Source organism: Erithacus rubecula, assembly GCF_903797595.1.
Source record: "Erithacus rubecula genome assembly, contig: scaffold_340_arrow_ctg1, whole genome shotgun sequence".
NCBI classification, from domain to species: Eukaryota; Metazoa; Chordata; class Aves; order Passeriformes; family Muscicapidae; genus Erithacus; species Erithacus rubecula.
Genome location: NW_027635992.1, coordinates 24,914 through 48,994, shown reverse-complemented (window position 1 = coordinate 48,994; position 24,081 = coordinate 24,914). Strand labels below are relative to the sequence as shown.

The following is a 24,081-nucleotide window of genomic DNA, read 5'->3' as shown; positions in this document are numbered from 1 at the left end:
ACGGGGGCTTGGCCCTGCAGGGAGGCAGACGAGGCACGGAGCGGCCCTGGGCTGCACGGCTCCGCTTGCTGCTCCTCAACCCAGGCCTCTCGAGGGACGGGCACTGGGAGCCCCTCTGACACAGAATCCCTGCATTCCCTCTCTGCTTTGTTTTCATATGGGTAGCTCCAGGATGCTCACCTCATCCCACCCTTCCTCCTCTGCAGCCAAGGGCTTCATCCACATGCTGGAGTTGGACCCGACTTCCCAGGGGTCCAGAGCGAGCCCTGTGTTTCTGTCGTGGTTCCAGCTGGAGTGCGTGGAGGGTCTGTGCTTGTTCCCTCAGCACAGGCCGTGGCCAAGGACGAATCTTTGAGCATTTTCCAGTGGGATGACTCCTGGGATGTCTCAGCTTCATCCCATCCAGATTCCTACTGCCATCCCACAGCTTCTTCTCACTGGGACACCTTGTGGATTGTCTGCTCTTTTCCCATTCCTGCAACTCTGTGCATTTTTCTGTCCTCTTCTCATTTGTGCAGCTCCTGGAGTCACCATTGCTTTGAGCTGGTGCAGCTCCTGCTGTGTCCCCTCTCTGTGCTGGGAGAATTCCCACACATTCATGTGCACCTGCCAGCAGTGCAATTCTCATCATCGCCAGGATCACCATGGATAAAACTCTTCCAATGTAAAATCCTCTTCTTCCCACTGGGACATCTCCTACTCTACCACAACTTCCCATTTGGAAATCTTGTGGGCCCTGTTGCCACAGGTGCCCTCGTCCTCCTTGGTGTGTGACAGGATCACTCCTGACGTGGCCCCTGCTCCTGCCATTGCCCCCTGAGGGCCTGGGCGTGCGGCCAGCTGGGCACGAGCCAGGGGCACCATGGCAGGGGCTGCCTTTGGTGGCTTTGTGCTCGTCTGTCACCTTGGGTATCTGCACAGACAGATCCCAGGAGTTGCTTCCTCCTGCCGGAGCGGCTCTCCTGGCACTGGGCACCCCGGGCCCTGCAGTGCCCCTAGAAACCCTCAGCCAGGGTGGGACTCTCTGCTGTCCCAAGGCTCTCTGGCCACCACCATGTCCTGTGTCATCAAGGGCCCCGACACAGAGCGCCCGAGTCACCAAGGGCCACCCCGGCACCCCAAGAGCAGCGGGGCAGCCGGGAACGGGCCCGGAGCAGGCCCGGCCTTGGGGACAGTTTTGGTTTTGCAGGGCCTGGCTCTTGACAGTGACGGCCCCACAGAGGTGGCTGCTGTGAGAAGCTGCTGCGAGCTTCCAGCATGTCTGGCAGAGCCAAATCCTGATGGCTCTGATGATGGACACGCTGCTGACCTAGGTTGGGCCATGGAGAGGGGTGGGAACTCCTCAATTATAATCTATTCAGAAAAAAAAAAAAAAAAAAAAAAAAAAAAAGGAGCCAGGGAAGAGGAGGAAGTGAGAACATATGAGGGAAGCAATGTGGAGACACCAGTTTCAGTGGAGTTGGCCAGGCAGGAGCTGCTCCAGGAGCTGGAGCTGAGATTCCTCTGCAGCCGTGCTGATCACCATGCTGAAGCAGCTGTGCCCTTGCAGCTTCTCATCTCATCCTCCAATGCTCTCCAGACTCAAATTGTGGGGAACTAGCTATCCTACATGGACTGCTCACAACACAAATAATAATTACTTTGTAGATTGCGCTCAAGTACCATGAATTAAATACCATGTTGTATAATCCCTCAGATTATCACTGATCTTTTTTTATTATGTAAATGTGTTCCATAATCTAAAACACCAGCAGGTGCTTCTTATTTTCAATAATATATAGAATATCTTTTGAAGAAATAGTAGACCTAGGAGAAACAAAGTGTATCAAAGCATCTCCATGACCCCCTCTGGGATTGCTCCAGCAGCTCCACATCCTGACCTTGATTCTGGTGCTAGATGCAGCTCTGCAGGTGGGGGCTGATGGAGTCACCGAATCATTTTGGCTGGAAATGACCTTGCAGATCCATCCCTACGACTCCCGGTCCTGCCAGGGCCACCACCCCTGATCCAGGTCCCCCCGAATCCATGTGGATTTGAAATCCCTCCAGCAATGGGGACTCTCCCACTGCCCTGGGCTGGAAATGGCTTTCCAGGCATGAACTGTTCCCAATATCCAACATGACCCTCGACTGGGGCACGGCTGGAGGCTGTTACTTCTCATGCCCTCCCTCATTTGGTGGGAGAAGAACCCAATCTCAGCTGATTCCAAACTTTCTATGTTCCAGCTGGGCACTCTTCCACAGGCACTGGGGCTTAGCAGCCGCTGCTCCCAGGGCACTGGGACTGAAGGGGAAAATCCATCAATGGCTTGGAGAGAGGAGAAAGAAAATCTGGACACTTTGCTCTTGTGCAATACAGTTTTATTGGAATGTAGAAGTAACTTTTGACATTTACTTATTTACTATATTTTAACAACATTAATGGCGTTCTAAATCATACTTCAAACTCTGCTTATTCTCATAATTCTGCCTCCCCATTACCTCGTCTACATATCTTACCATTCTACTTAGCATTCCTCTTCTTATCCTATGGATTTTCAAACCCTCGTTCCTATTACTCTTCTTCTATGGATTCTAAAATTACTATTCGTATTAGTAATCTTGCCTCGGCTTTTAAGTTAGAATTCCTCTTCTTCTATGTGTTCCTAAACAACTCTTCCTATTCCTCTTCTATGTATTCCTACATTCCTAGTCCTAGTCTTCGTCCTCTTCCTCTACGTATTCATAATATCTTATTCCTGTCCTACTGTTTATCTTCAACTAATTTTTAAAATATTCTTGTTCCATTTCCCTTTGTTATTATCTTCACCTCCTTCATCTCTGTCTTCTTTACTGTCCTTGTCATCTTCCTTTTCTTCAGTGTCTTTATCCTCATCATTGTCTCTGTGGTCTTCATGTTCCTCTTTGTCGTCATCATCTTCATCATCTTTTTGCCATCTCCATCTTCTCCATGCTCCTGTTCTCTGGTGGCCTACAGCTGGCCTGGAGGCCTCACAGTTATAAAATATTTCACCTTTATAACTGAATGTGATGGATTGTGTAATCCCGTTGATGGTGTAACTGGGCCGGTGGGGCCGGTTGGAGAGCAGGCCCAGGCCCTTGGGGGTTCAGCTGCTCTTGGCTGCTTGGCCGGGTGGCAACGAGCTCGAGCAGTGACAATGACCCGCATGTGCCTTCTCAGCTAGAGAAGGAGCCAAGGCCTCAGTAACATTGGCTGCTGCTGCAATGCCTTTGGTGTGTGTGTGTCACATTCCTGCCTTGGACACATCACTGTGACACTGTTCCTGTTCCCATTGGTGCCCGGTGCCGTTGTTCAGAGAGCCATGGGTGCTGCAGCCCTGCAGGGAGGGCAGCTCTGGAGCAATGGCTGCTGTCACTGCTGTGTCTGTGCTACTCCTCGGGCCGTGGCCTCAGGCAGGGACAGCGGAACAGCCCCCGCAGCACCCGCAGCGCCTGCCTGGAGCAGGAGGGACGTTTCCTGGGGGCACACGGCTGCCCATGGAGGGCCTGGGCGGGAGAAGCCGCGTGTCCCACGGGGGCTTGGCCCTGCAGGGAGGCAGACGAGGCACGGAGCGGCCCTGGGCTGCACGGCTCCGCTTGCTGCTCCTCAACCCAGGCCTCTCGAGGGACGGGCACTGGGAGCCCCTCTGACACAGAATCTCTCCATCGGCCCTTTCTGTTCACTGTCCCATCTTCTGTATCTCCATCCCATATTCTCTCTCCAGTTGCTATTTCCATATTCCCTGTTGTGAGAGTCTGTCCTGAGCCTCTCGTCTGTTTCTGCCCATTGACCCTCGCCTGAGGCCTGCGCTGGCCAGGGATGGGAGAAACGCCAAGTGACTGTTCCGCAGGTGATGCCGACCAGGACTGGTTTCTCATGACAACTAGTCACGGGGCGCTGACTCAACAAAGCTCCCACAGATGGAAGAACAATGGACTGGTCCGGTATGGGCTGCCCTCTGTGTGTTCATAACCACAAAGATGGTTTGGTGTGCCTTGAAATGTCCTGTTTCCACCTGTTCCTCAGGGTAACGATCTCCACATACAATAGTCCATAAATCTTCACACCTTTTGGCCAGAAGCCACTCACTTTGGGAAAGGACTTTAAAAGTGACTTTCCTAGAGGAGACCCCCGAGATCTCACCAGACAGCAACAGACATCTATTGGCTGCTCCACGAGGATTCGTCTGCCCATCTTGGTAGCTATAATCCTGACCCCCCTTTCTCTCTCTCTCTCTCTCTCAGTCCCACTATCGCATTTGGTTGGCATTAAATAAAGTGCATTTATGTAAATGCAAACTGGTTTTGTCCCCTGCTGTGTCTTTTGCGCTCTGAGATCCATAAAAGAACCTGTCACGACTCCCACTTGGGTTGGGCGGATCGTGACACACCCCAACAGCACACAGCCAGCAGTATCAGATGAATCAAGATGCCGTTATCCCCACCCATAAAATTTTGGCTAGAAAGTCAAAGGGTGCTCAGTAAAACCCACTCACCCTTCAACAGCCCCAGTTTGCCTGTGGGCAAGTCTGACAGACAATAGAAATTGACTGTAGGCTATTGTGCCTTGAATGAAGGGACTCCACTGTGGGAGCTAAGACAGAGTACTGTGGATTTAATTAGCATAAGCAGCTTGATAACCAAGATGCCTTGGCAAGAGCAAACAGAGCTTTGAAGACTCCATGAAGATTGGATCAAGACTGGTGACAGGAAAGAAGAATGAATCAAATAGAAATGTTGCAAAATGTGTAAATTTGTCTGTGTGATGTTTAACCCAACCAATGTGGTAAAAAATTACCAGCTTTCCTAAAAATGGTATATAAGCACATGTAGCTGAGAGTAAATTTGGATTCTGATCAGCAGTCAGTAGACCCCCTCTCTCTCCCAGTCGTTGATTCTCCAGTGCTGAGCGCTGCCGTGCCGGACACGCTGGATCTCCAGGAGGAGCTGGAGCCCAAGGCAGCAAAGTGGCACCATTGACATTGCCAATGCATTTTTCTCCATTCCTTTGGCAGCAGAGTGCAGGCCTCAGTTTGCTTTCACCTGGGGGCACGTGCAGTACACCTGGAACCGACTGCCCCAGGGGTGGAAACACAGCCCCACCATCTGCCACGGGCTGATCCAGGCTGCACTGGAAAAGGGTAAAGCTCCAAAACATCTGCAATACATCAATAACATCATTGTGTGGAGGAACACAGCAATAAAAGTATTTGAGAAAGGAGAGAGGATCATCCAGATTCTGCTGGAAGGAGGTTTCGCCATGGAGAAGAGCAAAGTCAAGGGACCTGCCTGAGAGATCCAGTTCCTGGGAGTAGAGTGGCAAGATGGACAGAGCCAGATCCCCACTGAAATGATCAATGAGATCATCACAGTGTCTCCACCAAGCAGCAAGAAGGAAACACAAGCTTTCCTAGGGGCCATAGGTTTCTAGAGAATGCATTCCTGAGTGCAGCCACATTGTGAGCCTTCTCTACCTGCTAACCCTAAGAAAAACAATTCCAGCTGTGGCCATGAACAGCAACAAACCTTCACCCAGACCAAGCAGAAAATCGCCCATGCAGTACCCTTGGCCCAGTCAGGATGGGACCAGAGGTGAGGAATGTGCTTTACTCTGCAGCCAAGAACAATGGCTTATCCTGGAGCCTTTAGCAGAAGGTGCCTGGGGAGACCCGAGGCTGAGCACTAGAATTCTAGAGTCAAAGTTACACAAAGTCTGAAGGAAACTAGACTCACAAAAAAACCCCAGAAACCCAACAAAATCTTATCCGCCTATAGTTAGAAAGTTCAAGCCACCTCGAAAGAAATTATCACAAAAGCACAACTCCTCCTGGCACCCTGACTCCCGGTGCTGGGGTGGGTGTTTAAAGAAAAGGCTCCTCAACCCACCACGCCACCACACCACATGGAGCCCATGGATTGCTCTCATCACACAGCACGGCCAGATTAGAAACACAAATCACCCTGAAATTTTAAAAATAATTCAAACCAGCCACAAGATAAAAACTTTAGTCTCACTAACAAAAAGCAGCAGAAACAAGTAACCCAGGCTAAAAAGCTCCACCATACAACCAACTACCAGCACAAGAAACACGCTGTGCTCTTGTCACTGACAGTTTCTGTCTCATGGTTGAGATGAACCAGAAGTGGAAAGTGGCCGCAGGGAGCCCCACACGACGAGTCACACAAGCTACTGAAGGAGAAGGTGAATCAAGTGCACTTGCTGAACTCAAAGCCATTCAGCTGGCCCTGGACACTGCTGAAAGAGAGAACTGGCCAAAGCTCTACCTTTATACTGAATCATAAATAGTAACCAATGCTCTGTGGAGTTAGCTAGAAAGGTAAAAACAGGCCAGCTAGCAACATAAAGGAAAACCAATTGAGGCTGCTGATGAGTGCAAAAACATTGCCACTCAGACAAACTCTCTGTAACAGTCCATCATGTAGACGGCCACGTCCCCAAAAGTCAGGCTAATAAAGAACACTAAACAAGGAGCAAGTAGATCAAGCTGCAAAAATAGAGATGTCACAAATAAATTTAATAACATAAGGGAGAGTTGTTCCTAGCTCAATAGGCCCACACTGCCTCAAGACATCAAGGCAAAAATGCCACCTATAAGTAGGCACAAAACTGAAAAGCAGATTTAACTATAAATTGCATTTCTCAAATATCCATAACTGTAAGACATGTGCTAAAATCAAGCAAGCCAAGCCCATAAAGCCTCTCTAATATGGGGGGGCAGTATTCCAAATATAAGTATAAAGAAGCTGAGCAAATGAACTACATCACACTGCCTCAAACCCCCAAGGCAAGTGCTACGTGATCACAATTGTAGAAGCCACCACTAGATCATTAGAAACCCACCCTGTACCTCACACTACTACTCAAAACACTGTCTGAAGCCCAAAAAAGCAAGTCCTATAAAGACACAGCACCCCTGAGAGAATCATCAGACAACAGGACCCATTTCAAGAACAGCCTTAGAAACACCTCAGCCAAAAACCAGGATATTGAATAAATAGATCATATCCCTTATCACACACCAGCTGCCAGGAAAGTTGAACTGTACAACAGACTACTTAAAATTACCTAAAGGCACTTGGCAGGGAAACATCCAAAAATTGAGAAATGAACTTAACAAAAGCCACCTAAATAGTCAACACCTGAGAGTCCATCACTCAAGCAAGTCCTGCCCAGTCTGAAGCCTTGCACACAGTGGATGGGGATAAAGTCCCTGTAGTACACATAAAAGGTATTTTAAGACTGTTTAGATTAGGCCCACCTCAAGCAAAGGCAAACCAATCCGTACAATTGTTTTTGCTCAAAAACCTAGTTACACTTAGTAGGTAATGCAGAAAGATAAAGAAACCCATTGAGTACCACAGAAAAACCTAATCTTAAGTGAGAACTGTGTGTAAAGTTTCACTGTGGATAAAAATATATAGCAGAGTTGAAAGAAGGTATTAATTAAGGTAGGATGCAGATGGTAATAGAATAAGGAGTAGATAATGTCTTAAGTTGCAATGCAAGATGCAAGCAGAAGTATACATTCTATCAGCATCTGCTGAAACCAGGTGGAGCAGGGCTCCTTATCTCTTCCATGACCCATCCCTCACAACTCCTCCCCACAAGGAGTTATACCTTATGGGAGATGCCCCAGCCAAGGAGAAAAGCCAAGTATTTCATACCTAAATAAAATCTGAAATTTGAAACATCAGAGCAACCTTTCCCACTAAATTCCCAGAAGAAGACCAGGCCTATCTTCATCACCACTAGATGTTAAAAACGTAACTACACCCTTCTCCAAAATCATTGCTTCAACAAAACACATCTGTCACTCCAAGAAAACTATAGGTACCATTATTCAGACTGTAACCAACACCCTGAGCAACAGGGTTACAGGCTGCATTCTGACCTTGCCAGTGTATTGGTCTTTATATTACTATACTTTATTTTCATTTTCCCAGTGAAAAACTGCTATTCTAAATCCCATATCTTTGCCAGGGAGCTCCTTAATTTCCAAGTCATATTAATTTAGAGGGAGGGAGTTTACATTTTCCGTTTCAAGAGAAGCTCCAGAGCTCCTCAGCAGACACCTGTCTTTCAAACCAAGACAGTGCCCTGCTGCAGCTCCATCCCCATGGCAGGATCCGCGCTGGATGATCCCCAGGGACCCCCGGTGGGCAGAGCCCCCCTGAGCCCTGGTGCTGCTGATCCGTGTTGGGAAGACACCTGGCTGGGGGCTGCACTCCCTCCCCGTGGCCTGGATTTCCTCGGCATTTCTCTTTGTCCTTCCCAAACACCTAAATTCAGGGTAAAAATAGAGATGTTAAATAACGACCTGCTTGGGGACACGGGGGGATCTTCCAGGGGATGCGGGGGACGCTCGGTTCCAGGGATTTGAGGGGTCCTGGGAGGGACCTGGGGGTTTCTCAGGGCGTTGGGCACCCCAGTTCCAGCGGCTCTGGCTGCACTGGGAGACCACTGGGAGAGGAGGAAGAGCGGGAAGAGACGGGAGAGAAGCAGAGAGAGGAAGAGCAGGGACACAGGAGGAGCGGCAGGAAGAGGAGGAGCGATTTTGGAACCACTCGCTTCCCTCACCGGCTCGGTGAGGTCGCAGTTTCCCCGTGACCCGCAGCATCGCCCTCACAAAAACCCACGGGTGAGCGGGGAGGGGGAGCTCGCCCCAAATCCATCATGGGTGGCTCCGGGAGGGTTTTATTTTGCGGTTCAGGGGATGTTTGGATCTTGCAGGAGCGCAAAGCCGAGCCGGAAATGGCCCTCTCGGGATCTTGGCGGCTCCCATGTGGGATCGCCCGGTATCGGCGGGGACGGGGCGATATTCAGTTCTGGGGATCCCCGGCAGAGCTGGGAGGGAAGGCGGGAGCCCCGGAGCGGGGAGAGCAGCAGGATGGGCGATCCCGGAGCCGGGGGACCCCCGGCAGCCTGGAGGGGTGCGGGAGGTTGGTGCTGAGCGGGCTCCGGGCCCCCGAGGCTGAAAGGGGCGCTGACTGCTCCAGCTGCCCTTGGGCAGCGCCACCATCAAACCCAACGCGCTCAGCCCTTGTTTTCCCCCCAAACCAGGATTTCCCGAACTTAGGCTGCATTGAGTAGGAGGAGGCCATGAGGACGAGGTCGATGGCCCGGAGCCGCAGGCAGGTGAGGAGGAAGTCAGTGCCCCTTTCCCCCTGTGTCCTGCTCCATCTCCCAGCCCAGCACGGCCCCGGCTGCAGCACAGCCCTGGGGGGATCTCCTTGCCCTTGCCTCTGGCACGGAGGCAAATCCCATCCTGTCCTTGTCCTTCTTCCCCCAGACAAGGAGCTGAGCACGGACAGCAGGGAGGACAAATCCCCGCGGCACAGCCTCGGGCAAGAGGCCGTTTGCAGCGGCTCCACGGCGCAGGAATGCAACGGGGAGGAAAAGCCCCGCAGATCCCGCAGCAGGAGGGGCTGCAAACGCACAGCCCGGGGATCCCAGCAGGAAAGAGCCAGCCCGGGCCGGGGAGGCGGCCGGAGCTCGGAGCTGGGGCTGCGTGAGCAGCTTCACCATGGGAGAAGCCCCACAAGTGCTCGGAATGTAGGGAAGGGCTTCAGGTGGAGATCTGACCTGATCACACACCAGAGAATGCACACGGGAGAACGGCCCTACGAGTGTGGGGAGTGTGGGAAGAGATTCAGCCGCAGCTCAATCCTGACTGAGCACCAGAGGATCCACACTGGGGAGACGCCCTATGAATGTGGGGAGTGTGGGAGGAGATTCAGCCACAGCTCAAGCCTGTCTGTGCACCAGAGGAGCCACACTGGGGAGAGGCCCTACAAGTGTGAGGAGTGTGGAAAGCGATTCATCGACAGCTCAGGCCTGACTGTGCACCAGAGGAGCCACACAGGGGAGCGACCCTACGAGTGTAATAAATGCAGGAAGAGGTTTGAGAGCAGCTCCAGCCTTCTGCAGCACTATCACACTCACTGGGATGAGAGGCCCTTCTCCTGCCACGACTGTGGGAAGGGATTCAAGAAAAACTCCCACCTCATCAGCCACCGGCGCATCCACACTGGGGAGAGACCCTACGAGTGTCCCGAGTGTGGGAAGAGCTTCTCAAGGCGCTCTCACTTGACCAGACACCAACAGAGTCTCCACTGAGAGAAGCCCTGTGAGTGCCCTGAGTGGAGGAAAAGCTTTGTGCTGGCTCCCTGTGACCTGGATATTCTTTGCATTTCTCTTTGTCCTTCCCAGACACCCAGTACTGGGGTAAAAATGAAGACATTGAACTAAGACATGCCTGCAGACACAGGGGGATCTTCCAGAGGGTGTGGGGGACTTTCTGTTTCAGGGACTTCAGGTTTCCTTGAGGGTTGCTCAGGGCTTTGGGCTCCCCTGGCCCAGCAGCTCTGGCTGCACTGGGAGATGCTGACGGAGGTTCTGGGGCAGCTGATCAAGGACCCCCTGCCCTGACACCCTCCCCGTTTCCCCCTGACCCGGCTCCTGCTGTCCCCTGTCCAGGATCCTCCTCTCCCCACTGTCACTGCCCTTGCCCCCAGCACATTCCCATCTCACACCACTCCTGCCCCCGTCCCAGTTGAGATCCCATTCCAGGTATCATTCCCTGTCCTGTATTCTCTGTCTGGTTACTGTTCACATATTCCCAGTCCCATATTCCCTGTCCTGTTCCCCTTCTAGTATTCCTGATCCTGTTCCATTTCCATTTCTATATTTCTAGTCCCCTTCCCATTTTCCCATTCACAATCCTGTTGCCCTATCCCCATGTCTGTTCCCTGTCCCATATTCTAAATCCCCATCCCATATTTTCTGCCCAATTGCTATTTCCATATTCCCTGTTGTGTTCCCATATTAATATTCCCTGTTCACGTTTTCATTCGCATTCCAATGTCCCTTTCACAGTCCCCTCTCTCTGTCCCTGTCCCCATTCCTGGTTGTTGGAGAGTGGAACTGAGAAGCCTCTCTGACCCCCTCCAAAAGCAAACATTATGCAAGAATTAAATTTAAAATATTTTGTGAAGTTAAAATACAGGAAACCACACAGACATTAAATAGAGGTCTAAGTTTTAGTATAAGGAATTAAAAATATTAAGTAGCATAGATATGAAGTAAAAGTATAAGTCTTAGTGTGAAGTATGTAGAAATATGTTTTCAATACCATAAAAAACAAAAGCTGTGGAATCTCCTATAAAATAGTGGCTGCATTAAAAACTTAGTTCTAGACAAAATAAAATGACCGTAGGAATATTTTATATATTCTTCACATAGAACCGATAGGCCATATGCACAAGTTATATGTAGACTTTAGTATTACGGAATTCTAATAGGTTTAGGAGAAATGCTTCAGGTGCTTGGTTTTGGCTCATTGGGTAATTTGTCCAAAAACATCCCTGTATTGTATCCAGAGCTCTCTCTCACTCCTCTCTTGTCCCTCTCTTTCCCCCACCATCACCATCACCACTACCAGCACGGCAAAGAAGAAGAAGAGGAAGATGAAGAAAAAAAGAACAGAAGAAGAAAGGCCAGGGAGCATCTGCCTCTGGAGACTCTGCACCAGCCGCAGCTTCGACCTCTTGCAGCAGAGAGCTGCTCCTGCTTCCATCGGGACTTTATGGCAGAGAGATTGAACAGGGACTGGAGAGCCTTGGGCTCTTTGCCTTTGGAGCCTGACGTGCCTTGACAAGAAACAACTTTACAGCAGCCAGCAGCTGCTCTGCTCTGGGAAGATCTAAAGCCACAACCAATCCCCACAGCCGGTGCCAGTCCCGGTTGTGGACACTGCTGGAGGCCCAGGCACATTTTAGCTTGGCATTTTTTTCAAGTTCTAAGCATTTTTTTCAGGCCATGAAACTTTCTCAGCCTCTAGCCAGGATTTTTCCCAGGCTAGAGATTTCTTCTTTATTGTACACAGAAGAGAAAGAATCATAACAGATGATGCTGTTCCTATTTTAGGACAGCGAGATTGGAAAAAGAGAAAGAAAAGATCTAACCAATCCAGTTATTGTGAATCACCTTTGCCTCATTTCAGGCTTCAGATGAGACATGCCTGGGTCTTTGCTACTGACCATCAAGGTGTCTGCCCTGACCTGCACCAGGGGCAGAGTGTGATCACAGCTCAGCTTTCACATGCTGACCAGCTCACCAAACACCAACCAGAGAAAACACTGGCCAGATGATCCCTCTTCAAACAGAGAATGGACATTCATCTGTTCATGTTGGAACTGTTGATATAGTTTTCATTGTTGTATTAGAATAATTACTTAGTGGTGGATTTTTTCACTGTGGTATATGTTTGGTGAATGGTGATGGGTTTTGTTATTGTAATTAGAATTAAGTTTTAGAATTGAGTTTGTTAAAAGCACCAGTTGTAAAGATTTCCCTAGGCACTTCAGGTATCCACAAATCTCCTGAGGAGTGGTGTTTGTTCTCCTTTGACAAAGGGCCCTGTGGAGGATTACAAACACTTCTCTTTCTTTTCCTTTTTAAAAACTAAAAGGGGGAATTGTGGACAATGCTGAAGGCCTAGGCACATTTTAGCTAGGCCTTTTTCTCAAGTTCTAAGTATTTTTCTCAGGCCATGAAATTTTCTCAGCCTCTATCCAGGATTTTTCCAAGGCCAGAGACTCCTTTTTTACTGTAAACACAAAAGAAAGAATCATAACAGAGATAAACACCTGCAAGGTCCATGATAAAGTCAGGGAGCAGAGGTGTCTCCTTCTCTGACCAATGATCTGTTTGTATTTTGTTTTCCATGAACTGTCTTATTTAAGGCAATGGTTTCTTTCAATAAATTGATCTTTCTTGCTCTTTTCTGCACCAAACAAAGGAGTGTCTTGGTGTTTTTTTCATTGCTCCATAACCCTTCCACAGCAACAGAGCCAGACACAGCATCAGCAAATCACCACTGCTGTGTTTTGGCAGAACTTTGGTTCTGCACGTTCAAAGCAACAGCAGCTTGTGGCATTTTTGTCACTGAAGCTCAGCACTGACTGAAGTGGCATTTTTAATGCACTCCCTAACTGCAAAACACCTTCAGACACACTTTAATGACAGACAGGCTGTGGGACCGGGGGGTTTCTGGACGGTCGCGGGACAGACTCAGGAGCTTATTATTTGCTGTTCTTCAGGGTTGTATTTTATTATAGGGCGTGGGTATAAGAGAGAGCTTAGAGAAAAGTTAGAGATTAGAGGTAATAAGAGTGGAGAGGAGGAGCGGGGAGGGAAGGGGAGAAGCAGGAACAGGAGAGGAGAGAAGAGAGAAGTAGAAACAGAAGAGAAATAGGGAGAAGAGAGAAGTAGAAGGATTTTCCATTTGCAGTACAATAAGTATTATTCCATAATGAATATTCTAAATTCCAATAACCAATCTATTACAATATACTAATTTCCTAATATTTGCATGCAACCTATAGGAACAACTAAATTACCATGTTTTATGGCTTTACCCTTATCTTGAGATCTTTCCTGCCAGGCTTGGGACAGGATATCTGCTACTTCTTTGGCATGTGTGGTATTTGGTTTTATCTAAACAAAGGAAGAGGCCTCAAACCTTAACATAACTATTTTCAGCATCTATGTCAAATACTGCTAACATCTCTATTTCATCTATTGTTTCAGAACTGCTTGCTAGGCATTCATAAGTCTTTGCTATTCCTTCACCAACATCTCCCCCATTTAGTTGAACAACAAAAATATTAGAAACTGTTTTGGTCATTATTTTCCTTATACACTGGAGTATGCAGGGTAAAAACACTAATAACACAACTATTACTAATAGAATAAACAAGCCTATTTTACAGACTTCCTTTAGCCAAGAGGCAAAGCTCCAACCTTCGAACAACCTGTCTAGCCAGGTTGGATCACTTGTAGTAATTTGGTTAGCTAAATCCTTCAAATTGTGCAACTGTTTATGAATGGAAACAGAATGATCTGATAAATTCATGCAACACAATCCTTGAAAATCTTCACAGCCATGCCCATGAGCTAGTAAAAGGAAGTCAAGGGCTGCTCTGTTTTGTAGAGTGGCATGTTTCACTGCTTCTTCATCTGTCAACAAGTCACTAATTGCAATTGATGTGGCATTTACTTCTTTACTGAGCCAACATCCCAACTGATTTAACTGTCTCAGAGCAAATGTAGTGCTCACCTGAGGTAAAAAAATGCTTGTGATAATTGTCGTGCCAGAGTTCCATGGGCGAAAGTCACTTTCAAAATGATGTCCTGTGGAGGATCTGATTTTTCTACTTTTCTTTTTGACCACCTCTTTAACACTGGGGGCTATTATGGTAAGTTGTCCAAGTGCACAGGGGCCACCTTCTATATATGAAGGTATGCCCTGCCATGCTCTGTCTCCACAAATGAGCCAAATTCCCTTGGGAAATTGTATTGGAAGTTTGCTAAATCGACTTGCGTGTGGCTCAAAATATGTGAGAAGTTTAGTTTGATTACACCAAAAAGTCACATTGCTATAAACTGGGTGATATGGGGTAACATTTAAATGAGGACTGTCTCCTTCCATGAGATGAAAGAAATAACAACTGTTCATAGTTACTGAACCTAAGATTTCAAGCTCTTGGAGATCAAATTGACCAACTTTAGAATTGTCAATATAAGTTTGATATTTTTGGCTGGGATCTGAAAGAGCATGAGGATCATGGTAAGGCCAGTACCTCTCAAGGGTAACATTATCAAAACCTTTTGGGAAAGGTACTCCAACTAAACAGGTTGAAAAGGGTTTTTCAGGACTTGTGTTAGATAGGCAAATGGTATCAGAGCCTGCAGACTTGGCTAAATTAACCCACATATTTGTCTTTGGTTGACTTACAGGTAAAGCTTGACTACAAAAACTAAAACAAAAGAAAAATAACATGCATTCACACAATCGATACAACTCCATTCTTTTCCTGAGCTGTTTCTGGCAGGTGTAAAATAGTTCCTTGTTTTTCCATTATTAACGGGGCTGCTGTGGCATCACCTCCCCCTCTGTCTTTTATAGCGAGTGTTCCAGGGTGTGATAATAAGGCTGAACTGGAGAATTCTGGTCCCGGGTTGGGTTGCGGTGCTGTAGGCGAGAGCGTGGCTGGAGCGCGGCGGGCCGGAGGCGGGGCTGCGGTGAAGGCGGCACGGCCGGATCCGGGACCGCGGCGGCGATGGGCAGCGGCGCGGGGAACGCGGGCTGCTCGGGAGGGTCGGGGACGGGGCACCGCGACGGCAGCGCCGGCACCGGACAGCAGCTGTGCAGCGACGGCTCGGGTGGAGGGGCGAGAGAAGGCAGGCGGGCCGGCGACGCGGCTGCAGCCGCGCTCCGGACGGGACGGTGCGAGCGGCGGCTCCACGGCCAGCGCGGCTGCGGGGCCATGGCCAAGCGGAAACGCTTTGCCGCAGGCGAGCTCCGGCGGCTGGTTCACTGTCCGACAGGCTCCCCCCGGTTCGGGAAAGGGGACCGTCCCCGGGGGCGCCTGCACGGAGTGAAACGGCGCGGTCTGGCTGGCCGGGGCTGGGGATTGCAGCAGGGGTGTGTTTATCAAAGCCGTGGACACAGCAGAGTGCTGGGCATGTAACGCGCCGGGCACAATGGGCTCCACGTGCGTAATGGCGGCGGCGCCTGGCGGTGGGGGGGGCAGGGGAAGCCATGGGCAGGGGGGAGGAGGGCAGGGGCGGCGCGGCGGCAGCAGCAAGCAGCGCGGTCGCGGCGGGGCAGGGGCGGGCAGGCACGCAGGGGCGGGGTCGGTACGCGGCTGCACGGGGGCTGGGAGTCGGGACAGGGACGGCTGCGGGCACCGAGGGGGCGAGGCTAGGACGCGGCGGAACGGCGGGCGGAAACGCGAGGATGGCATCCGAGGCGGCGGGATCGGGGGGATGAGGGGGGAAGCCAGCGGCAGGGCAAACGCAAGGGGTCCGGGAGCCGCGGGAGGGGCAGAGACAGGCGGGAGGGGGGGCGCCGGGGGGACGGGGCCGGGGCCGGGTGTGGACACCGAGGGGGCAGGCACAGGAGCGGCAGATGGCGCGGGGGAAGGGGCGGTGGGAGCAGCGGGACGGGTCGCAGGATCAGGGGTAGAGGTTAGCTGTGAAGGCAAATCTGCCATGGGGGAAGTGTTTCCACAGAGAGTGAAATATGAAAGGGAAAATCTTCTGTAAGCAAGACAGAGTGCCTTGCATTTCTGATGTTGGGGAGAAACAGGCTCCCCTCTTTGTACTGCCAATTGTATCAAATATTAAAAAAAAAAAAAATTTTCCCACACAGAGGGGGAAAATAACATCTCATCTTATCTTTGCCTCTCTATCAAAATGCTGAGAGAGCATTTTCTTGTATCTTCCCATGGTTTATCTAGGAATCTGCACACCAGACTCCTGGCTGTCAGGGCAGTGCCACCTCATCCCAGCAGAGGATCAGGGAGCATTACTTCTTTTTCTGCCCTCGAGCAGCAAGTCCTCGGGGTGTCTAACCGATACTGAACAATGGCATTCATGGCTACAAAGGAAAATCTGCCTAATGAAGCTGTTGCTCCCTTCTTTCCCTGGAATCACTCTCTGACCCTGATGTACAGACACTTAAAAAATATCTGTCAGAAACTCTCTTTTACAACTTTGGTGACCACACTGTTTTTCAAACTGAGCATTGCAGAACAGAATAATAGAAAGCCAAAGCCTGAAACGAAACAGTTCTGACAAGGGACTGCTTTAGGAGACATCGCCACAGCTGCCTGGAAAGGCAAACATTAATTTAAGAGAAGTGCTAAATAAACACTTGGATGCAAAATCTGCTGGCCAAAGCAAGGGGCAGTATCTGAGTCACATTTCAATGCAAATGACCAAAAGAGCTATAAAATAAATACAGACAACACAACCATCCACAAACTGACATAACACTATCAGCAAAGGGTACCTGCAGTTGCACTCATCTTCTTGTAGGTCTCAGGCACCCTGTGGAGAGCCACCAGGTTTCTTGTCTGCATGTGCTGCTGTTACTGGAGGACAGAAAGGATCACTGGAAGCAGCCCAAGGACTCTGCTGAGCGCTCCTTTCTCTCTCATTAGGTTAGCCCTCTGCTCAGGGGAGGATGGCTCCTCTGCCTCTGTGCCTGCATCTAAAGCCTTTGCTCAGTGGGAGGCACCTTGAAGCTGTCCGTGCACTTCTGATTTTAAAGAGGCAGCACGATCTGGAGACAACAGAACACAGCACTTTTAGGGTTCCTCTTCCTTAAACCCACTGAATGCATGCAATTGGCAGAGCGGCTTTTTCAGCAAGCCTGAGCATGGAACATATAAACTAAGGAATGCCCTTGTTCCTTGGGTTTTGTCTGTGCTGGGCAGCAGCAGCCTGCACCTGATGTGCCACAAAAGCAAAATACAAACCTCCCACTTGAAAGGCGGGGGAGGAAGGAGGGTGATGTCCTTTCCCAGGAACTTTTCTCTTTGTGTCTCTCTCTGCCTGTTGTCTTTTGGACTGCAGCTGCAGTAGCTCCAGCAAGAGAAAATCACGGTGAATAGCTGTAAATCAGACGACCCCTGACAGCTTTCTTTGCCCTTTCAGGGAATTATTCAGAGCAGAAAAGTAGCAGTGAATCCTTAAACACTTGGTGTCCTTTGCTAATGCTGCCTCCTCACTGCTCTAAAGCACTCACACCTGAGCGAGCAGTTCTTTGCTTTCCAATTCTCCAGAAGGAAAGGTGTGGCACATCACTTTGTCTTCTTCACCTGCAGACTTATTCACTTAGCTGACATTTTCCAAGTGACATAGTGGGGCACATTACATAATCCCCAGCAGATGAGACCATTAGAGGCTGTCAAAGGTCATGAAGAGTGTAGGAGGTTTGCAGAAAACTTAGACTGTGTGTCCCCGATGCACATTCACAAGGCTGGGCTCTTCTGAGCTAGTGGGCACTTAGCTCAGGAAAAAGAAGATAAGGAAAGAAACCTGTGAATATAAAATATGTTTGGGGTAAAAAAGCCACCACTGTCTTATTCCTTCAAAAACCTTCAAGAAGATCAGAAAGTCTCCAATGTCTACAGACAGCAGAGAGCATTAAGAATTTCACAACACATACTTTGCATGGCTATGTTTTGAACAGCCAATCTATTAGTAGAAAATACACTAAGAGATTTTTAATGTCCTGAAAGGGTGCAACCAGATGAACAGATCCAGATGAATCAGATCCTGTCCACCTGTTAAATTCTGTCACAAAAAAAAGGTAAATACAGTAAGTACAGAGAGGAGGCAAAGGTTAAAATGATTCCTAAAATGGGCCACATAAACCTTAAATGCCCCTGAAGAAAAGCTGATACACTTAAGGGAGCTTTGCATTTTTCATGATCTCTTTAAGACTTTGTTCAGCTGTCTCACATGAAATTATCTAGTGAGCTAATCAAGCAATATGATATCCAGGTATTTATATTCCTTCAGGCCAAAGCCTCATCTGCTGCTGAACTTCTCTCCCCATTGACTCAAGGCAAGCTGGCATCAGAACCTTGATTATTCCAGATGTGCACTGCATGCTCAATGTGAGCTTCTGTACAGCAGTAGTTAATTTCCTGTGCTGCAAAGTATTGTGCAGTATATGTCAAGCTGTTTCTCAGAAAACATCAGTAGCATTGTGAAACAATGTCATTTACATGTGCTGTGCAAGGAAGTGCTTTGTAGCTGTTAACTGTGAGTCACTAAATAGAGAACAAAACCAGCGGTGCTGGGAACTGTCCTTGGGCAGAGTGGAAGTTCAGGGATGGGTCTAGAGCCTCAATGACTGTCCCAGTACCCTGCCCCATTGCAGCAAGGGCTAGCATAGTAGTCTAGGGGCTCTAAAGCCATGGGGTATATGCAGCAATGTATGTGCACATGATTCGAGTGTACAATTTCTGCAGAGGACAAGGCTTCTCCTTAATAACATTAATTGATGATTCCCCAATGGTGTCACAACATTCAACACAGCATGACAAGGCATTTCCTGGGACCAGTGTTACCAGTGTGACAAATTCAGGCTGAGAAAGAGAAGTTGCTATCTTGGAAAATAATATGTTGGTTTTGTACCTCGTTATTTGGTAGTGGGGGGTCCACAGAGGTGGCTTCTGTGAGAAGTTGCTAGAAGCTTCCACCATGTCCAGCAGAGCCAATCCCAGATGGCTCTGAAGATGGACATGCTGCTGGCCAACCCTGGGCCAATTAGAGATGTTGGTAATGCCTCTGTGATAATGTATCTAAGAAGAAAACCAAAACAATGGGCAACACAGTTTATTTTTCTAGCCAGAGAAGAGGAGGAGGTGAGAACATGTGAGGGAAACACTGTGGAGACACCAAGGTTGATGGAGAAGGAGGGGAGGAGCTCCTCCAGGCTGTGGTGAAGCCATAGTGAAGCAGCTGTTTCCCTGCAGCCCATGGGGATCCATGGGGGATTCAGAGATCCACCCACAGCCCGTGGGGATCCACAGGGGATGCAGAGATCCATGCACACCCCATTTGGATCCACGGGGGATGCAGAGATCCATGCACACCCCATTTGGATCCGTGGGGGATGCAGAGATCCATGCACAGCCCTTGGGGGAGGTGCCCATGCCAAAGTGGGTGGATGCCTGGAGGAGGCTGTGATCCAGTGGGAGACCCGGTGGAGGGAGAGGGTCCCTGCTTCCAGGCTGGAGCAGTCTGTTCTTGGAGGGCTGCACCTCCTGGAAAAGAGACCCACGTCACAGCAGTTGTGGGAGGGCTGTGTGCCTGGGAGAGGGACAGTTTGCAGCAGGTGCAGTGTGGCTGCTGCTCACAAGAGTGGACCCACTCTGGGGAAGTTAATGGAGAACTGTCTCCTATGGGACCCCACAGTCTCATAGGGGAAGGACTCCTCTCCTGGAGCAGCAGAAGAACATCTCAGTGATGGTCTGACCAAAACTCCCATGCCCTGTCTCACTGCATTGTCAGTGGGAAGGAGGGAGAGGTTGGGGGAAGAAAGGGTGTTTTTAAAAGTTTATTTTACTGCTTACTGTCCTCCTCTGATTTTGTTAGTAATAAATTCACTTTGTACCTCTAGGTTGACCCTGTTTTATCCTTAACTCATGAAGCCTTCATTAAATTCTTCTCTTTCCTCTGCCCAGCTGAGGCAGGGGAAGGTGGGTGAGCTACTTTTGTGGGTGCCTGGCATTTTGCCAGCACCAAACCATGACAAAGGTTCACATTCGTGTTTATTTGTTTTGATCACTAGTATGCTCACAAGTTGAACAGGGAGGTTATTTGGAGGCTGAATAACGCACAAACAATTGCAGTGTAAAATACTTGTTTGGAGACTTGGAGATCATGAAGTTCTAAACCCAGCTTTTATCCTGGGAACAGATGTGAGGACTCTGGCTCTTTGTTTCAAAACAGCAAACTCACTAGCTGTCTAATTGCTACATAAATTAGACTCTCAATGAGGTAATAAACCTTACCTAAGCTTTACATAAAATATAGCTGGGGTTTTACAAAGGTTGCTAATATAAACCAGGCAGTGAAGTGGGACAAAGCATCAGATTTGTAATTTTCTGGGGAAACAAGCAAACAGATGGTGCAGGCACACATGGATTACAACCATGTGTATTTTTGCTCTGTATTCCCACCATTTGGCTCAGGGGCTTTATTCATCTGAGAGTCTATAACTGATGTTAATGAACACTACATTTGCCCGCAGAAAGTTAGGTATATATATTTTTTAATATATGAAAATGTGCCTTATGGCACAAGAGGAAAGAGGCTTTTGGATAGAGTTTGGCAAAAATATATGGCACACCGAAGGAATCCCACTCCACTCAGCTGTTCCAATGGTAACTGGAGATGTGGAAATGTCCTGAAAGGAGTGAATAGAGAAGCAATTGACTTTATTACTGGATTATGCCACCATATTAGTTTCCTCTTACCACCTTCTTCTTCATCCTTACTGAGTGTGTATCTTTGTGGCTTGGGAAAAGGCATGAAGCACGTGAAGGAAACATAGACCAGACTGTCAACAAACACAGTGTCACTGCCAAGATGGCTGTGAGCACTACTGGAACAGCAGATGTGGCACTTTCACCCTTTCAGAGCAGCACAGGTTTCTGTGGACAAGGCCGTTTAGGTGGCTTTCACAGCCGAATGACACAAGATTTAGCTAAGCTGCTCAGAGCTCACTTCAGGTGCAAGGTGATGAAGGGCAATCAGCAGCTCTTTTTCAAGTGGAAGCTCCTTTGTCTTCACTTGTCTGGCTTTCCTCCACTTTATAATTCTCTGACAGTGTTTATTTCCTGCTTTCTTCATCTTTGTTCATCCTTTTGTGATTGTGTAGGAAAATGGTGCTTATTTTGCTTGCTTCATCTTAGCATGGCATTTTGTAAGAAGCACCCCCGCCCTCAACAACAGTGTATGAAATATGTAGAAATAGCTCCAAGAAGCTGATGTTCTGACTGTCACTTGTCACTCTCAAAAAAGAAGCAAAAATAACAGTATTTAGGGTAGGGTAGAAAACAAGGACCAGCCCAGGAACTGTGCATGAGTCTTGATGCCACAGTATATGACATGAATGACAAGAAAAACATTTCAGTCTTTAAACATTCAACTTTTTGTTTAATTATTAACTATTCCTTTGGGTTTGAGAGGAATGTCGGATTTGTTTTTGCAAACGAGCTGTGGATCTGCTGGTAGATAAGGCTAGCACTGAGAGATAAAAGAAACAATGGGATGTATTCCACTGATTGATGAATGCAAAAATATATTTGCCTTTACAAACTGTAGGTTTGCTGATAAATGAAATTGGATATTGGAAGATGAAAGAAGCAATGGGGAAAAACTATTAATTCTATAAGAATTAAAAATTAAAAGGGAGGGTTATACATTAGAGGGGAGTCTCAGGTATCAGGCGTTCTGGGAAGCCCGTGCCTCTCAAATACCTCAGCCAATGGAGAAAGAGAGAGGGAAATGCGGCCGGGAAATTAGGATAAAAAGGAGGCTGCGTCCTCCAAAAATTTGAGAGATCCCAGGGGAATGCCCGTGGCCTCTCCCTTTATTCGAATAAAGCAAAAGGGTTCCTCTGTCTCCTTCTTGGACAGAAACCTCTGGTGTTTGTATGTTGCATTTTGGCTATAGGAGCAGCAGAAAGGATAATGCAACATAGTTCTTCGTGCAATGGACAAACAGAAAGAGAGCTTTATTTAAAGAAACACTAGAATTATGTGGGGTAGTTCATGCAAAACAGGATAGAAAAGACTTATTGGTCCAAGAAGGCAACAGCTCTTTGAAAACATGCTTTCTGCAAAACATCATGTAGCACACTTCTCCAGCAGGTGTTTAATTGTTGCTATAATTTCTTGTTCTTGCCTGAGAAACCCAAGGTTTCAAGCCTGCTTTTTCCCTAGTTCCCAGCAGTATCCAATGACATGTCCCCCTTTCTGAAATATATTAAAAAAAAAATGAAAAAAATGTATTTGTGCTCCCCAGCAGGGCCCTTTGCTAGGGAGGACAAAGACATGCAGGAGACCTGAGGATACTAGCCTAGGAAGGTTCCAAATTTGTTGACCTTCCTTGCAAAAAATTCACCACCAAAGCACTATTTCTAATACTATAGTAAAATCTGCCACTGTTCCCCAGAACTAAAATCCATCACCATTCTAAATAAATTACAAAAAATCTGGCAAAAACTTCTCATGGAGTTTTAGCAGTTAACTAAAACCCATCTCTAATACAATTTACTAGAACCAAAACTCATTATTATCTTAATACATTGTAAAACTCTGGCTAAAAATCTTAACAAAAGGTAATACGATTCCCCAGAACTAAAATCAATACAATTCACCGGGACCAAAATCTAAAATTGTCCATTGGTTCAATGCCATTATTACAATTTTCCAACAATTCTTTCCCAGAAATTAGATCGAGCTTAGAAACATTTGCTCGAGGACTCTGACTACCGCCCCCCTCCACATAAATGCCATTGTTCCTGGGACCCCCGGGGATTTCCATGTGCCCCATCGAGCCCCCTTCACCCTGCTGCAATGCCTGAGGCTTGGCTGCTTTACGGACAGGGACATTTCTGGCTGGAGGATGGCAGCAGCAGCATGAGAGGCAGCGGGGGCAGCGCCATCTCCGGCCAAGCGGAGGAGGAGGTCACCACTTGCGGGTTGACGAGCTGCGGTGCTGAGGGGAAAGCAGAGGAAAACACAGCCCTGCTGAGGCAGAGGAGGGCAACCAAGACCCCGCCCCGATGGGCGGTGGGTCAAGCTCTGGCATTAGAGGCGAGGGAAGACCTAGCACCACCTCTTTATCTGGAGTGGGTGGCAGCCACGGCTCCCGCGGCTCTGCCTGAGCAGGCGGGCCCAGCTCGTAATCAGTGAAGAAGGAGCGGCCGGGCCACCCGCAGGCCGCGACTGTCGCCATTCCACGCCCGCCGCAGACGCAGACACTATCGCCATGGGCTGCTCCGCACAGGCTGCCAGTAAAGCTTCTATTGCGATTTGCTGCACATGGAACCACCGCCATCGGCAGATTTTTAGGAAAAGTTACAGAGGATAGAACCCCCGGTGCAGTCTGATTCTGCCAAAGCACCTCTCCATATTGAGAGTGCAGCTTCCCCTTTTTTTAGATTGTTGAGTCCCCATTTTAAAGAAAGCTCTGATCCTCCTAGCAGCTAGCCAGGAGTTCACCGCTCCAAATTGAGCCTATTGGCTCCAGAGCTTACTGCTCATACTGCCTCTCTCAGTGAGGGAGGAAGCAGCTGACATTGTCCCTGGATCTCCCGTCCTGCTGCACTCAGGGGAGCTTCCGCCATGTCCCCACATGGCTCCGACCTGCTGATTCCCAGCGCTGGTTTTGGCCCCAGGATTTCAGTCCTGGTCTCTGGCGAACTCAGTCTGCTCTCGGCACAGCTCTGGTTAGAAAAACCACAGACCTGGTTGTTGACGGCCCTGGTAGGTCTGTCCCAGTGTCAGCAGTCTGTCAGCTCCGAGTTTATCCTGGTACTGTCCCGTTGGTGACAATCGCTTAAGGTCATCTCCATTCACTTGAGCAGATATCACGGTGGAACCTCCAAATGTTGCATTGTGATTATAGGGGCGGCAGAAAGGATAATGCAACATAGTTCTGCGTGCAATGGACAAACAGAAAGA

The 24,081-nt window shown here is 48.7% G+C and overlaps 1 protein-coding gene across 1 annotated transcript in view; it reads right to left on the bottom strand.

Moving 5' to 3' along the window:
* The window catches only part of LOC306816026 (olfactory receptor 14A16-like), a gene marked incomplete at both ends in the record, with an annotated part of 44,079 nt that extends 20,624 nt beyond the window's left edge, over window positions 1-23,455 (bottom strand). The window contains 3 exons of the mRNA XM_079332526.1: window positions 2,810-3,060; window positions 22,996-23,113; window positions 23,224-23,455. Coding sequence (XP_079188652.1) covers window positions 2,810-3,060; window positions 22,996-23,113; window positions 23,224-23,455 — 601 coding nt within the window. The remainder of the gene's footprint in view (window positions 1-2,809; window positions 3,061-22,995; window positions 23,114-23,223) is intronic.
* Window positions 23,456-24,081: the final 626 nt, after the last annotated feature.